The sequence below is a fragment of the Lemur catta genome, chromosome 3 (assembly GCF_020740605.2).
Source record: "Lemur catta isolate mLemCat1 chromosome 3, mLemCat1.pri, whole genome shotgun sequence".
Classification (NCBI taxonomy): Eukaryota; Metazoa; Chordata; class Mammalia; order Primates; family Lemuridae; genus Lemur; species Lemur catta.
In genome coordinates, this window is record NC_059130.1 from 124,781,461 (window position 1) to 124,795,894 (window position 14,434).

A 14,434-nucleotide genomic window follows, 5' to 3' on the forward strand; every position below is an offset into this window, starting at 1 on the left:
TTGAAATGTTTAGGACACAGGAAGCTTTTCTTGGTTAATCTTAAATTTCTGGTTCTGTCTTAAGCAGGATGGACAACCTTAAAAAGTCGAGCCCCTGCAGCCAGGCTCCCCTCTAGACAGACCTGGCTCTGCTCTGGCTCCCGCTCAGTCCCTGGTGCCTTAGGAAAGTGGCGTGGATTTCTGTGCGGCACGCGTGGTCTCTCTGTGGTCGGACTCACTGTGGCATGCAGGGGGCAGCCCCAGCACCCGAGGGCAGTGTTCCCCTTGGGCGGGGAGCTGCAGGTGCCAGAGCAGTTGGTCAAGGCCGGGTCCCTGACCTAAGTTGGTTCCACGGGGAGCCAGTCTGGTGACCACTCAGACTTGAGAACCAACGCCCGTGGGTGCCCACCCTGGCTGTCTGCAGGAGGCACCTAGGCCCAGCGAACAATTCCATCAGTCTCTCCAGCAGGTGCCTGGCAGGCAGCCAGCTCAACACCACAGATGGCCGGATGAGCACTGCGAACCTAGGCTGTTTGCGAACCTAGGCTGTTTGCGTACTGTCATGTCTTTCTGTAAAGGGAAGAGCTGGACCCAGTGAGCACCAGTCTGTTAACTGGAATCCCCATCACTGTTCATGCAGAGCCAAGCTCAAGCTGCAGGTTAAACTCATTTAAGAGGCACTTTCTTGGTTGTTGCACCTACTTTAATAACAATAACTTCAAAAAAGGAACAACGTTCACTGGTTCTAAATATCTTTATGAAGAGACCAAAAACAAAGGCTAAAGTCCCAGAGGCAGGCTGGATGGGTTCTGCAGGCGACTGCATTCTGATCACAACCATGCCGGTCAGCTTAAAGCTACAAGAGTTGTAAATGAAGGAAGAAACTTATTTATCAGCAAATGCTTCCAGCACACAAGCAAGCAGCATGTGGTTGCAGGGAGGTGTGTGGGGTCCCCACGTGGAAATCGTCCCCAGGAGCCGACGGAGCCTCGCAGCCACAGGAGCTGTGGAACCAGGGCAGGCATTAGCTGCTTCGCAAGGATCTGGTATGGTTCCTTTTTCTAAAGTGCATTCTTTAAAAAACAAAGTACCCAACTCCCTTTTAAGTATGAATGTAACAATATAAACTCAGAACACAGTTGTCAAGATTGTGTGCAAAACCAAGGTGACTTTCTCAAATTAATAAATTGTCTTGAAATGATCTTCTGTAAACTTTTTTGGGCCTGGGAAAGATGCCATAAGCATTAACAGGACTTGGATTAGTTTTAGAAAAAAGTGTGATCTGGGTCAAACACATTTACAAAAGAACAATTATTCGTTCAGGAGCTGACAAGGCACAGACTGTATCTTGCTTAGTTAACCAGTCTGCTGGCGTCTTTTCTATTAGCTTTTAAAAAAATGGATTAAATTTCAAAATACAATATTCGACACCCAGTGTAAACACACATGCAGCTGCAGGCGCTCGAGGCGCTGGGTGCCTCCCGCGTGTGATGCTCCACGCAGCTCCACGCGGCTGCGGTGGCGGCAGGCTGCTGCCATGGGTGGGATGGGCAGAGCCACAAGAAGCCAAGCAGACACTCGGGAAAACACCAGAACTGAAGTCACAGAAGATGGGGAGCCAGCAGCACAATGACAGCGAGATTTGCTTTTGTCTGTAGCTCGTATTAGCAGATGTCCGATATCCAACTGAACATATATAATTCACTTTACTATTCTCATTGCACTCAGACCTCCAAAGGTAAAGGACCCCACCCCCACCGTCCTGCCTGCTGGCAGCGCAGCTGAGTGAGGACTGGCAGGCCCCAGTCTCCGCGTCACCTTGGCTTTCTTGGGACAGAGAAGAGCTCCCAGAATACAGCGGCTAAAAGCCTATTTTGCCTCTGGTCATGGAATAACCCAGTTTGGCCTCGTTGTTGATGAAGGACATCAGTCCCACGTAGGTCTCGATGAGAAGGGGCCGTTCCAAGACCAGTACGCCGTTCCCTTGTCCCGGCAGCGGATTTTCTTTTTGGGCTTTTTTGACAGCTTGGATTAACAGAGTCTTGAAGCTTTCCAACTTTAAAGAGAGAGAAAAAACATAGAGCTTTAACCTTCAGGCAAGATAAGAGTAATCCATGACTATGAAAAGTTTTGAGACACATAAATCCTCCAAACTCCACATAGCTCCTTGCTGGGCCCTCTGTCCCCTCTGAGGACATCCTAGGGCCCCTAAACTCACCTCCTTAGCATAGCTCTCTAGATAAGCCGAGAGCTTGCCGCGTGCTCACTGCTGACCGTGCAGCTGGTGCTTGCAGAGCCAAACGGTTCTGCCAACTTAACCTACTTAGTCCTTATCACAGCCTACCAGGTTAGTGACCAGGCCAGGCACACAGTGGGGAACTGGAGGACCCACCCAGCTTTGGGCTCTGCTCCAGCACGGGCCCAGGCCTCCGCTCCTGGTGAGCGTCCACACCGATTGTCCTTTTTATTTAGTGTTTCTAGAGACAGGGCCTCGCTCAGTCACCTGGGCTGGAGTGTGGTGCCAAGATCATAGCTCGCTGCAGCCTCCAACTCCCAGGCTCAAGTGATCCTCTCACCTCAGCCTCTGAGCAGCGGGGACTACAGGTGCGCGCCACCCGCCCAGCTAGTCTAATGGCCTTGTGGCACAGCCCGGGGGTCTGCTGCCATTCCCTGAAGCCCGCCTGGCCCTTCCCCAAGCGTATCACCAGCAGCAAGGGGTCATCTTACGGAGCTGTGCTGACCAGCAGTAGCCACATGGGGCTACTTAAATAAAAATTAATTAAAATTTTTGAAAATTACAAGTTTATGTCCTCACTGTTACCAGCCACATTTAAGTGCTCAGTGCTGTGTGTGGCCACCATACTGGACAGCGCACATCTAGAACGTTTCTGTCACTGCTGGGCAGTGCAGCCGTTGTGGGTCTGTCTGCTCACCTGGCACAGAGACGCCGTCTTCTCATCAGCACCAGCCATCGGGTGTTCTGTGAAAGTGGTGTAGGGTACGTTTGTGGACCACGGATTCCATCTGTTTATGAAGGAAGGGCGACTTTGCTTGTCCCACTGAATTCGAATCCCAAAACCTTCTCGCCTGACAAATCAGAAGAAATAGCCAGACTGAACACGGCAGGCACAGCACTGTCATGGACAGTCTCGTCAGTTACGAGGCTGTGGCAGTAAAAAGCAGTTCCACGTTTAAATCAAGGACCTGACATTTCACAGTTGAAAATGGCTTGTGGATTTTAATAGTAACTGCAGTCTCCACCAACAGTTGCTTTAGTTACTACACTCTTAAGTACATTGTTTTGGTTATGCTAAACAACCTTTACGTGATCATTAGAAATTAATAGGAGTGCATTATAGACAGGCTGGCCCAATGAGTGACATTTTTGCAACTTTCCTTTTGAGACAGGGTCCTGCTCTGTTGCCCAGGCTAGAGTGCAGCCTAGCTCACAGCAACCTCAAACTCCTGGGCTCAACTGATCCTCTTGCCTCAGCCTCCCGAGGAGCTGGGACTACAAAAGTGTACCACCACACCCAGCTAATTTTTTCTATTTTTAGTAGAGACAAGGTCTGACCCTTGGCCAGGCTGGTCTCAAACTCCAGTGTTCAAGCGATCCTCCCATCTCGGCTTCCCAGAGTGCTAGGATTACAGGCGTGAGCCAACTCACCCGGCCTCCTTTTCCTTAATGTCATACTAAAATGTTGGTTAAAATTTTTATTCATGTTAGCTCAGCTCTCTGAATCCCCTATCCAAATCTCTACATCAAAAAGTTTTACAGTTAACTAACGTCTGGGTTTCTCATATTTCAGAAAATTCTCCCAAAGAGAGAAGATCAACTCTTGAAAGTTGGCCATTAAATATTTTCAAATTTATCTAAGCTTTAGTGACACCTATACGTTAAAATGGCATTCTACTTTTCTCTTTTAAAATTTAACCCCCGCAAGACAGGGCATACCCTGCAATCCTTTCCTGGCTGGTAAGATGCAGAGTTTGGCCCCTACCTGAAGAATATCCCAGTTCGCTTTTAACAGGCTGGGTCATACTTCGATAGATCCTTAACTCCCGTAAGTCATTTTTACTACAAGCCTAACTGCTGTCTTTTGTGCCACAATTCCTTTTAATGCACTCAACTGCCCAGAAGTCACTTCTATTTTAAGGAACTTCCCATCGATTTTTGAAGGGAAGGCCTTTATGTTTCTAGATAATGGCAGATCCAAGAACACCACATGGGAGCTGATTTTAAAAGAGTTGAATTACAGGGTCTCCTCTGGCCCTGAAGTCCGGCAGCACCGGACTCTCTGAGCAGACTCACTTGTTAAGCGACTTAGGGGGAAACTGGAATTCCCCGTAGGAGATGGTGTCTACTGCGTTGAGCGCTATGCGGACCACCTGCTGGCACTGCAGGCTGATGAAGTCGTATTTGCAGATAAGCATCGACTGCTCCGTGACCAGCACCAGCCGCTCCTTCTCATTGTTCCAGTGGTCCACCCTGGAAGCGGAGCGGCCTCAGTCTAAGCGGCCGTGTCTGGTCAGCCACCCCATGGCCCACCCGCCAGGGCAGAGGCCAGCCAGCGCGTCCTCCCCGCAGGGAGACAGCAGGGGCATGCGGGGACACCCCGCGCCGCGAGCGGGCGCACCCCGGCTCCCCGGGAGGCCCTCCCGCCTGGAGGTCCCAGCAAGGTGGCCGCGGGGCGGTCCCCCAAGGGGCGGCGGGCAGCCCCGGCTTACTCGGTCAGCAGCCACACCCCCTGGATCTCGCCGTCCTCCACCGGCCGGACCACCACGCGGATCTCCTCCACCGCCTGCTCGATGGTGCCGGGCTGGGCGAGGGCAGAGGTCACAGTCCGCGGGGCCGCCCCGCCCCCTCCCCTGCTGCCCCTCTCCCGTCCCGGCCCCGGTCCCCGGCCCTGCCCGGCCCGGCCCTCACCCGAAACACGAAGTACTCCTTGACGCGGGCGCGGCGCGTGGGGTCGTGGACGCTGAGCGGCCACAGCGTCTGGCGCAGCGGCGTGCCCGCCCCCGGCAGACCCCCGCCCGGGCCGCCACCCGCGCCCCCATCCTCGCCGGCCGCCAGCAGCGCCGTGGGGCTCGTGCCCGCCGAGTCCACCGAGTCCCGCAGCTGCAGCATCGCCGCGCCCGCCCGGGTCCCCCTGTCGGCCGCGCTTTTCAACCCCGACCTAGACACGGCCGCCGTCGCCGCAGCCACCGCCCGGCCGCACCCCGACCACGCCCCGCCCCGCGAGCCGCCGCGAGCCGCCGCGATTGGCTCCTCCCCCTAGGCCCCGCCCCGGGCTCCGCCCCCGCCGGCGCCCGCCGACCCTCGGGATTGGTTCTTCTTTTCCATGCTGTGCGATTGGCTCCGCCCCGCCGCCCTTCACAATCGCGCCCGCCCCTCGCAGCGCCGGAAGTGGCCTCCGTGCGCAGGACCACTTCCTGTTTATGAGACGGGGAAGGGGCGGGGCCGAAGTCGGTTGCCAGGAGACGCGGAGTGGGTGGAAGGAGCAGGGGCTGGGGGATGTCCCCCTTGGCCCGCGTGGAACGGGCAGCGGCCGCCCTTCACGTGGGTGTCCCCACACGCTCGCTGTGGCCAGTGCCCCCTTCCGCCTTCCGGAGCGCGGGCTGGGGGCGTGTGCGCATTGGGGCAGGAGCGCGTCGGGCGTGTGCAGGTCGGAGTGTGCAGGTCGGGTGCGTGTGTGCAGGTCGAGGTGTGTGTGCAGGTCGAGGTGTGTGTGCAGGTCGGGTGCGTGTGTGCAGGTGGAGGTGTGTGTGCAGGTTGAGGTGTGTGTACAGGTTTGGTGCGTGTGTGCAGGTGGAGGTGTGTGTGCAGGTCGGGTGCGTGTGTGCAGGGTAAGGTGTGTGCAGGTCGGGGTGTGTGTGCAGGTTGGGCATGTGCAGGTCGGAGTGTTTCCAGTCAGAGAGTCTGCAGGTTGGGGTGCACGAGTGTGTGTGGGTTCTGTCCCAGAGGGAGACGTCCCCCCTACAAGGATGCCCTGGACAGACGCAGCCCTTAGAGTCGGCCCGGGAGACAGCCGTCAGGGCACACCCGGCAAGACCAGGAAGAGCCGCTACGGAGTGTCTTCCAGTGTCCCACTGTGGGGACCGGGGGGTCGAGGCGTCCAGTCTGGCTGGAGATGACAGAGAACACGGAGGGAGGAAGGACAGAGGCCTGCGGGGAGCTGAGAGGCCGTGGCGAGGAGGATCTGGGGGCAGGAGGGAGCTGTGGGCACCGAGGGGGGCATGGCGGAGCAGGGAGAAGGAGGAAGGGAGAGAGAATCGGGGAGCAAAGTCTGGAGGGCACAGAGGGGTTGTGGTCCTGGGACGGGCTGCCCCCGGAGGGGATGAGGATCTCTCGGGAGGCGCTAGGCCAGGTCAATGTGGAGGGTGCAGAGGCTGCTGGCTGGAGCAGGCAGGACGACGGGGACAGGGCCCCAGGTGCTTGAGCCTCCTTGGTGTGGGGAGTGACCTGGGCTTCCGAGCACCTGAGAGGCAGCAGGAGGGGCAGGTGGTCGGTGCGTGTGAGACAACAGGACAGATGGCACTCTGATGCCGAGCGTCCTGGGCTGCCATGGCAACGCACCCCAAAACAGCTGGTTTAAGGCAGCAGAAGTTCACTTTCTCGCAGCTCTGGAGGCCAGAAGTCCAAAATCAAGGTGTGGGCCAGGCCAGCTCCCTCTGACACCTCTGGGGGAGCCTCTTCCCCTCGGTGACCAGCTTCTGCTGTCTGGCGGCCCCTCATCGGGAGAATACATCGCTCTGATGTCTGCCTCCACCTTCACTGCTGTCCTCTCCTTGTGGGTCTCTGCCTCTTCTTACAAGGACACCAGTGGTTGGATGAGGGCCCACCCCAGTGGCCCTATTTCCAACTAAGGCCACATTCACAAGTACTGGGGTTAAGGCTCGAACGTACTTTTTCAGGGGACACAGTTCCACCCATGACAGATGGGTCATCCACGTGCAGATAGGAACAAGCTCCAGCGGCAGGGCAGAGGGCTGTGATGGGGTCTGGCTGTGCGGTCCCTGGAGCCCCGGTGTCATTGACTTCTTGGGGCTCTAACGAGGCAGTGGCCTTCCCTGCCGGCAGGTGGCAGCACCACCCACACTTGGCCACCCAATCAGAGGCATGTGGCATGTCCCTAAACCCCAGATGACATCATTACTTGTCTTCCAGCTCCTGAAGTCTCAGCTGGGAATTTCTGTGTGTTGCATGTTAGCATTTTACAAAGTCGGTGGGCCCCACCTTTGACATGTGTCTCCGGTGGCCGTGTGGGTCAGGGGGTCATGTATGTGCCAAACGGGAGCCCCAAGGAGGCCCCCAGTGCTGCCAGGTCCTGGAGGTGCCCACACCAGCCCCCAGTCGGAGCCCGAGCCAGGCGTGGATTCCCGCTCCCAGTGGGAGCTGGCCTTCCAGACAGGCCACGGGTGGGCAGTGCCGGGCTGTTCCCTGCCTCTCCCTCCTCCATGGAGCGGATTAGGGCTCAGGGGGACAAGGCTGCCTGCCGGGCTCGCTGTCCTTAGCGCTCAGAGCGGGTATGGTGAGTCGCGACAGAGCAGAGGCCACTCACACAAAGCAACAGCCTCATTCTGTCACCTGGGCTGGAGTGCCATGGTGTCATCGTAGCTCACTACAGCCTTAGACTTCCTGGGCTCAAGTAATCCTCCTGCCTCGGCCTCCCAAAGTCCTGGGATTACAGGCGTGAGCCACCGCTCCTGGTCAAGACTGAGCTGTTTTGATAACTTTCTACACATCCTGCAGCCAAGCAGGGGGATGGTTTTGCTCTGCCTCCCACCTGCCACTCGCCTCATTGGGCCTGGGGACAGACGTGGTCTCTCTGCCGCTGGCCAGGCGCGGCAGCATCGGTATGCTCCAGCGGGAAGGGCCGGCCTCCGAGATGGGCTTCCCTTGGTTGAGTGGGAGCCGGGAGGAGGCTGGGGGACGTCGGGTTAAGTTTGGGACCAGGAGAACTTGGCCAAGGGTATGCCCGGGACTGGCAGGAGGGGTGAGGGTGGGCACATACCTCGTGTCTCTGAGCAGTGCGGGGGCTGCACTGCATCAAGCATGTCCCCCGGGAGACTCCGGCAGACCCCTCTGTCTGCGCCCGCATGTGGGTGCCACAGACCCGGCCCGTGGGGCGCTGTGCCCGGCGCAGGGCAGGCCTCCCTGTGCTGCCATCTCCTGTCGGGGCTGGGGGCTCCCCGAGGACAGGCACTGACCTGCTCCTTCACAGCTCGCGTGAGTTTCCTGTGGCTGTCGTGACAGATGACCACAGATGGGGTGGCTAAAACCACAGAAACTGATCCCCCGTGTTCTGGAGGCCAGAAGTATGGGATCACGGTGCCAGCAGAGGTGGTTCCTTCTGGAAGCTCCAGGGAGAATCTGTCCCAGGCCTTTCTCCCAGTTTCTGGTGGCTCCTGGCAATCCCTGGCCCTCCTCCCCTGGGGACGTGTCACCCAGATCCCTGCTCCACCTGCACACAGCCTGCTCCCAAATCTCCCTCTCTGTCCTCGTGCAAGGACACCTGTCATTGGGTTTAGGCCTGCCCAGGTAATCTGGGATGATCTCATCTGCAGATCCTTCATTATGTCTGCAGAGACCTTTTTTCCAAATAAGTTCACATTCCAGGTACTGGGGGTTAGGACATGGACCTGTCTCTTTGGGGGACCCTCTTCAACCCATACATGGCTGTGTCCCCAACACCTGGCAGTGTTGTGTGAACAGATGCGGATTTCTGCTCTCAGGGCTAGCAGGTGAAGTAAAGCACCTTCACTTCGTCCTTGGTGCTGCCCCAGGTGCAGGGCAGGGCTGGGGGAGGGGAGGGCCTGCGTGTTCAGATGCCACTTGGTCACAAGAACCGGCAGGTTGCTGGTCCAAGTGCGGAGCAGGAGCCCGCTTCCGAGGCCACTGTGCTGTGCACACCGCACCCACGCAGTCCCGAGGCACACGAAGGTGTGGGGGCTCACCCAGGCCTGCAGCCGCGTGGGACAGACTGGACTCTGACCCAGGTCACCCTCCAGGCTGGGTCACACAGCCCACTTTAAGTTTGATGTAGATTGGTCTTTCGTTTTACTTTCTCTTCTGGGGCAAATCAGGAGATTTAGAATGAACTTCAGCCAACCAAAGACTTCTCAAGGAACCAGTTAGGAATTGGGTGCAGGGTTCAGGTGTGATGCTTTGCTGTCCCTGGACCATTCCCTGTCCCCGCTGTGGCAGAGCGATGCTGGATTTTAGCGTCATCCTACAGTGGCACGTGGCAGGAGTCAGTGAGGTGCCACCGTGCAGACTGACCTCAGAGGCTGCCGTGGGCCCTGTGCACCGAGGGGCTGAAAGCCCCTTCCACATTAACTCATTTGCTCCGTCTCCTGCCGGGAGAAGTGTCTGTAACAATTCAGACAGGATGCTGGATTTTTTCTTGGATTGACAGACATGTTAGTTCAGGAAGCTTCAAAAGATGCTTTGAATTCCCCTGTGTGGGTCTCCTCCCCTCTCAGAGGGGTCCAAGTCGGCTGGAGGGGAGGCCGCCCAGCAGCCAGTGCCCTGGGGTGGGACAGTGTGCTTTGCGGTCAGCGCCGGGAATTACCCGCCAACCCTGTGGTTTGGGTCCTCTGCCCCCCATGTTGCTTCCCTTGGTCCAAAGTCGGATTTTATTACCTCTGGCAGAGAATGAGACAAGAACATTGAAAAGTAGTGTGTCTTAATAATGCTTTTCAGGTGAGCTAGGGTGATCGTTTGCCGGATGTAAAAATGGAAGCGTGTCTACTCCTCACGTCTGTTTAGGGTGAGGCTCCCAACTGAGCCGATTCCATATGTGACCCAGGAGTGGAGACCTGGGTGTCCCGCCCGGCCGGATGAAGAAGGGAGGGAGGGCTGAGACCCCTGGACAGGGAGGTGTGTGCAGTGGGGGGGCCACGGCTCCCCCGCCAGGCACCATGGCTCGGGGCCTCTTCCGGGCCTGGGTGTGGGCATCATACATTAGGGGTCAGATACCCCACGAATGCTCAGGACTGTGATGACCAGATCCTGTCTGTACCCTGGCAGTGGCGTCAGCAAGTCCTAAAGGTGGAATCAGGATGTTTGGCTACAGTTTCGCTCGAGGCTTTTGGGACGGGAATTGGGGCTGGGACCGGAACCCGGGCTGAGCCACAGCCCGTCCTGAGCTGCAGCTGTCACCAGTGGGCATCTAAAGCCATGGGATGCCGCCATTGGGAAGAGGACAATAGGGAGGCCTGATGGGTCTGGTGTGGGGGCCGGCGGGTCCTAACACCCGTGTCCTGCACTGGGGTCTCTGCCCCCTCTCTCTCCTGCTGCTCCTTTGGCTGGTCAGAGAATGCACCTCCTGCTGCATCCCTGTCCTTCCCGAAGCGTGCTTTCTGTGAGGATGCCAGTTCCTCTGAAATTAATGCATATGTTTAAGGCAATTGCAATTAAAAGTCCAGTGCAACTTTGAAGGAACTGGGTACACTGACCCAGAACTCCTTTGCAAGAACGATGGCCGAGAACCACCCACATAACTGGTGTGCTGGGGAGGCCCTTGCGGTGCCGTCACTGACGCGTGGTGTTAGCATGACACCGTCAGAATCACCGTGCAGGGGCTTCTGTCTTGCTCCAGTGGTGCAAGGAAAGCAGTGAAGCTATGTGGGGTTGAAGTAAGAACCGGAACCGGTGGGGTCACCCAGAGACTTGTGTGATGAGCTGGGTTGAGATGCTGTCTCACAGCAGGGGAAGCAGGTTGGCCGTGAACCTGAACAGCCGGCTAACTAGTCGGATCCTCCCCGGACAGCACACAGCAGGGTGAATTCTGTATGAAATAAATAAATGCAAAACATTCAATAAACAAGAAAGAGTAACACATTAGTGAACTCTCTAAGCTAAGTGCTCATTATGCAAATGGACAAAGATGGATAGCTCTTGGAGAATATTCACTATGCTGTTTAGTTTGATTACTGTAAAAGAAAACTTGTTTATCATGAGCTAAACCCACATGTAGAAGTGTATTGAACAACACATTCATACGGTCTGATTGCTTTTTTCAAATATGAAGTCTAAGCACCCTCTTCCGTGGCTGGTTGGTCACATGTGCAAAAAGACACACCTCCCATTTAGATGCCCGGCTGTTGCTCCCGCCCTCGGGCGCCAGGCTGGGCAGAGCAGATGGGCTTAGGGGTGCAGGGGGGTGAGATTTAGGGAGGGGGCTTGCTCCCCTGCACCTGCCTGAGTGAGGGGCTTTGCTTTGAGAGGGGCTCTGCATGGAGGGTTTCATGTGCCCACACCTGTGCCTGGGGACAGGGGCTCTGTGTGTGGCTGCTGGGAAGACCGTAGCCCGCCCCCGTGGATCTGCACCGCCACTGCGATGTGTGGGGAAGGCTGTGCGTGTCTCGGGGCCAGAGCAGGGGTCCTGAGCCACAGCGACCTCCAGCAGGAAGCGCCTGTCTTCCTCCGCCTGCCTGCTCGCCCCGCACCTGCCTAGAACTCTTCACCCAGCAGCTGGGCTCGGCGCCCGGCACAGAGGGGCTCACCAGGCAGAACCCCGTGAGTCCAGTAAAGCTTGTGCCTCAGGGGCCCTTAAGGCGGAGGCCGGGAGTGGGGCCTAGACGGGCACACACGGGGGCACGTAGTTTTGTAAAATTAGCAAAATCACTTCCTTTGTGTTGCTTTTCTTCCACGGGGCCCCCTGATTTTATGTTTCACACAAAAACCTGAATCCTCCCCTGGCCAGAGACTCTGCCTTTCTAACCCACAGGATCCATCCGAATTCTTTCCTTCTTCCTCCGATAAGCTGGAGAACTTTCTGAAACAATGAGTCATCCCGGGGCAGGATGGAGTTCAGCAGAGAACGGGGAACTTTTGGAAGGTGTTAACCGGTCGCTCGGCGCACACTGGCTGGCTCTGGAAGAGGAAGGATGACATGTGGAGACGGGAAAGCAGTGCGCGGTGCTCAGGGCGAGGAGACACTCACAGATTTGCACCGACACCCGCAGGACAGCCCTGAGCTGAGGTGGGGCCGGGAGGTTCTCTGGGGAGGCCAGGGCTTCAGGGCGGACCAGGAGGAAAGTGGGCCTGGAGTCTCGGCTTGGGCCGGGCCCTGCACCCTGATCCCAAGGAGGGGCGGGCAGTAGAGTCTGGAGCCTCAGCAAGCTGGGCACCAACCTGGGATTGGCGTTCCAGGTGACAGCGGCCTCACCCCACGGGACGTCTGGCTGTTCTGTGCCCTTCACTGTTCCCTCTGACTCACAAGCTGTGCAGTACGGGGCTGAGCAGAGGGCCTGGAGCCAGGCCTGTGTTCAGTCCCAGATCTGCAGTTTGCAAGTGGGGTGACCCAGGGTGCCCCCGAAAAGCAGGAATAGTGCAGGCTGGCCTGACAGGGACCTCCCCTAAAACAACTGTAACCCTCCAGGCAGGGTGGAGGGCACAGATAGCCTGTGTGTGTTGGGGGGGGCCCTGTTGCATCTGGATACTTCCCAAGCCCTCCCGGCCAGGGGCTCCCTCCAGTGCTGTGGGGAGCAGGGGATCGTGAGCCTCCCTCGCTCAGGCCATGTGCAGTGGAGGTGGGGCAGCTGCCTGGGGGCTGATGGCCCTGCGCTCTCCAGCTGGGGCAGGCAGGGGCTCCCCTCCACATGGCTCATGCAGGGCTGACTCCTGGTCCCCATCTGGTCCCACCTGGACTGATCCTCCCTCTGTACTTCCAGTAGCCTTTCTGGAAGTGCAGAGGGAAGACCCCAGGGACCCCTCGTCCAGCCTCTGGACCAGACCTGGCCCTCACCCCTGGAGCAAGTCAATTCTGAGCCAGGAGGCTTGTCCAGCACCCGCCCCCTCCCCAGTCTGTGGCTGGTGGGACCCCCACACCCACGCACTCCAGGCCACTGTCCAACAACACTGCACAGAAATAAAAATAAAAATGCCCAGGAGGTGGTTGAGGACCAGCAATGTTGGTGCCAAGAAGGGGGCTGCAGAGGCTGCCCACCCTCTTCCCCAAACCCGCCCCCCAGCCTGGCCCAGGGAGAGAGAGGATGAGGTGCCAGGGGTGAGGTTGGGCGAGCCCAGGCTGGCTTCCCTGTGGGACTTAAGACAGGAGGCTGAGGACTGTCCCCCAGGTCCAGGACTGGGGTGCATCCCGCTGACAGCTCCCTGTTAGGGGTGCGTGGGACATGTTGCTGGCACTTGGCCAGCCTGGGTTGGTCACTCGGGCTGGTCAGGACCTGGGACTTTCGGCCTGAAATGAGCGGGCCTCGCAGGGGTCTGGGGGTGGGGGGCGGACACGGGGAGGATGGTGGGCGGGGCCGGGGTTGGGGCGGGGCCAGGAGCCGGGGCGGGGCTGGAAGCGGAGGCCTTGGCTGGAGCCAGGATCTGGACCCGACCGGAGACGAGCCGGGGGCGTGGCGGTGCGGGGAGAAGGCGGGGCCGGGGCGTCCCGGGGGCGGGGCCCGGGCTGGGGTCCGGGCTCGGGGCGTGCCGGGGGCGGGGCGGCCTTTCCAGCTCTCCGCTCTCACCGCCCCCTGCGAGCGTCCCGCGGGCTGGAGCCAGGCGCGCGGCTCTCGGCTCTGCCACTTCGGGCGCAGGCGGGAGGCCGGGCCCTCCGCACCTGCAGCGATCCCGGGCACCTGTGGCTGCCCTCGTGCGCCTCCCGGCCATGGCGCGCGAGGAGGCGGAGGCTCCGAGGGGCCGCCGGGGCCGCCTGTGAGCCGGGGCCGGAGCAGGGACCCGGCGCGGGGCCGCGCGCGATGCCTGTCCGAGCGGAGGCGAGGGCGGCGGGGCGCGCGGTGGCCCTGGTGCTGCTGCTGCTGCTGCTGCTCCCTGCCGTGCCGGTCCGCGCGCCGCTGCCCCCGCTGCAGCCCAGCATGTGAGTAGGGGAGCTGGGAAGGCTCGGCGGGGCGTGGAGCCCCGGCCCCTGGGCGGCCCGCCGGGACCCGGCTCGAGGCTTTGTCCCCTGGAGCCCAGAACAATGGCTCTTTGCTTTAACTGGGGAGGGGGTGGCTGAGACACAAGGTTCCAGGGTTGGGTCTGGGGCCCTTCTGCGGCGGGGGCCCCTCGCCTCCTCTCCCCCTGCTCTCCCCCTCCTCTGCTCTGCGATGTGGGTGGGTCTTGCAGGCTCAGGCAGATGCTGCGCTTCGGGAGAGGTGAGGAATCCGGGCCCCTTTCCGGGCAGGGTCCCGCTCCGGAGCTGGCTTGGAGGAGGCAGAACGAGCAGCGTGTTCCCACTTCCCTCCCCAGCCTGCTGGGGTCTGGGGGCCTTCGCAGGGCAGGCGGTGTCCAGACGGGGAGCAGGACGGAGTTGGTCTGTGTGTTCCACACGTGCGCTCCGGGCTGTGGGAGAGGGAATTGGTGCCAGAATGGGCAGGAAGAGAGGGTCAGGGCGCCAGCCGAGATGAATTTAATTTTGAAAGACGATTCCCCGGTGGGGCCGTTTAGCGGTCTCTCTCAAACAGCAAACCAGCCCTGTGTTGCCTCAAAAGAAAACTGGAG

At 58.9% G+C, this 14,434-nt stretch overlaps 2 protein-coding genes across 3 annotated transcripts in view; one reads left to right on the forward strand and one right to left on the reverse strand.

The window, feature by feature from the left end:
- Positions 1–664: 664 nt before the first annotated feature.
- Positions 665–5,196, reverse strand: TPRG1L (tumor protein p63 regulated 1 like). 2 transcript variants are annotated; one of them, XM_045548699.1, is made up of 6 exons: positions 4,907–5,196; positions 4,708–4,799; positions 4,292–4,468; positions 2,913–3,066; positions 1,798–2,035; positions 665–983 (listed from the first exon to the last, which is right to left on the reverse strand). In XM_045548699.1, exons 1-5 carry the CDS (start codon positions 5,105–5,107, stop codon positions 1,841–1,843), a joined length of 819 nt encoding a protein of 272 aa, XP_045404655.1. In that variant the 5' UTR covers positions 5,108–5,196; the 3' UTR covers positions 665–983; positions 1,798–1,840. The 2 variants fall into 2 exon arrangements, with proteins under 2 accessions (XP_045404655.1, XP_045404654.1); XM_045548698.1 differs by having other exon boundaries at positions 665–2,035.
- Positions 5,197–13,692: 8,496 nt separating this feature from the next.
- MEGF6 (multiple EGF like domains 6) overlaps positions 13,693–14,434 on the forward strand; it is an 83,139-nt gene continuing 82,397 nt past the window's right edge. Inside the window, exon 1 of the mRNA XM_045546576.1 lies at positions 13,693–13,811. Within this exon, the coding sequence (XP_045402532.1) occupies positions 13,693–13,811 (119 nt within the window). The remainder of the gene's footprint in view (positions 13,812–14,434) is intronic.

Coding starts and splice junctions, on each gene's coding strand:
- TPRG1L (XM_045548699.1), bottom strand. CDS start 5,107: ATGCTGCAGCTGCGGGACTCGGTGGACTCGGCGGGCACGAGCCCCACG. Junction 3,067..4,291: donor CCCCCTAAGTCGCTTAACAA/GTGAGTCTGCTC, acceptor CTGATTTGTCAG/GCGAGAAGGTTTTGGGATTC. Junction 2,036..2,912: donor AGACGGCGTCTCTGTGCCAG/GTGAGCAGACAG, acceptor CTCTCTTTAAAG/TTGGAAAGCTTCAAGACTCT.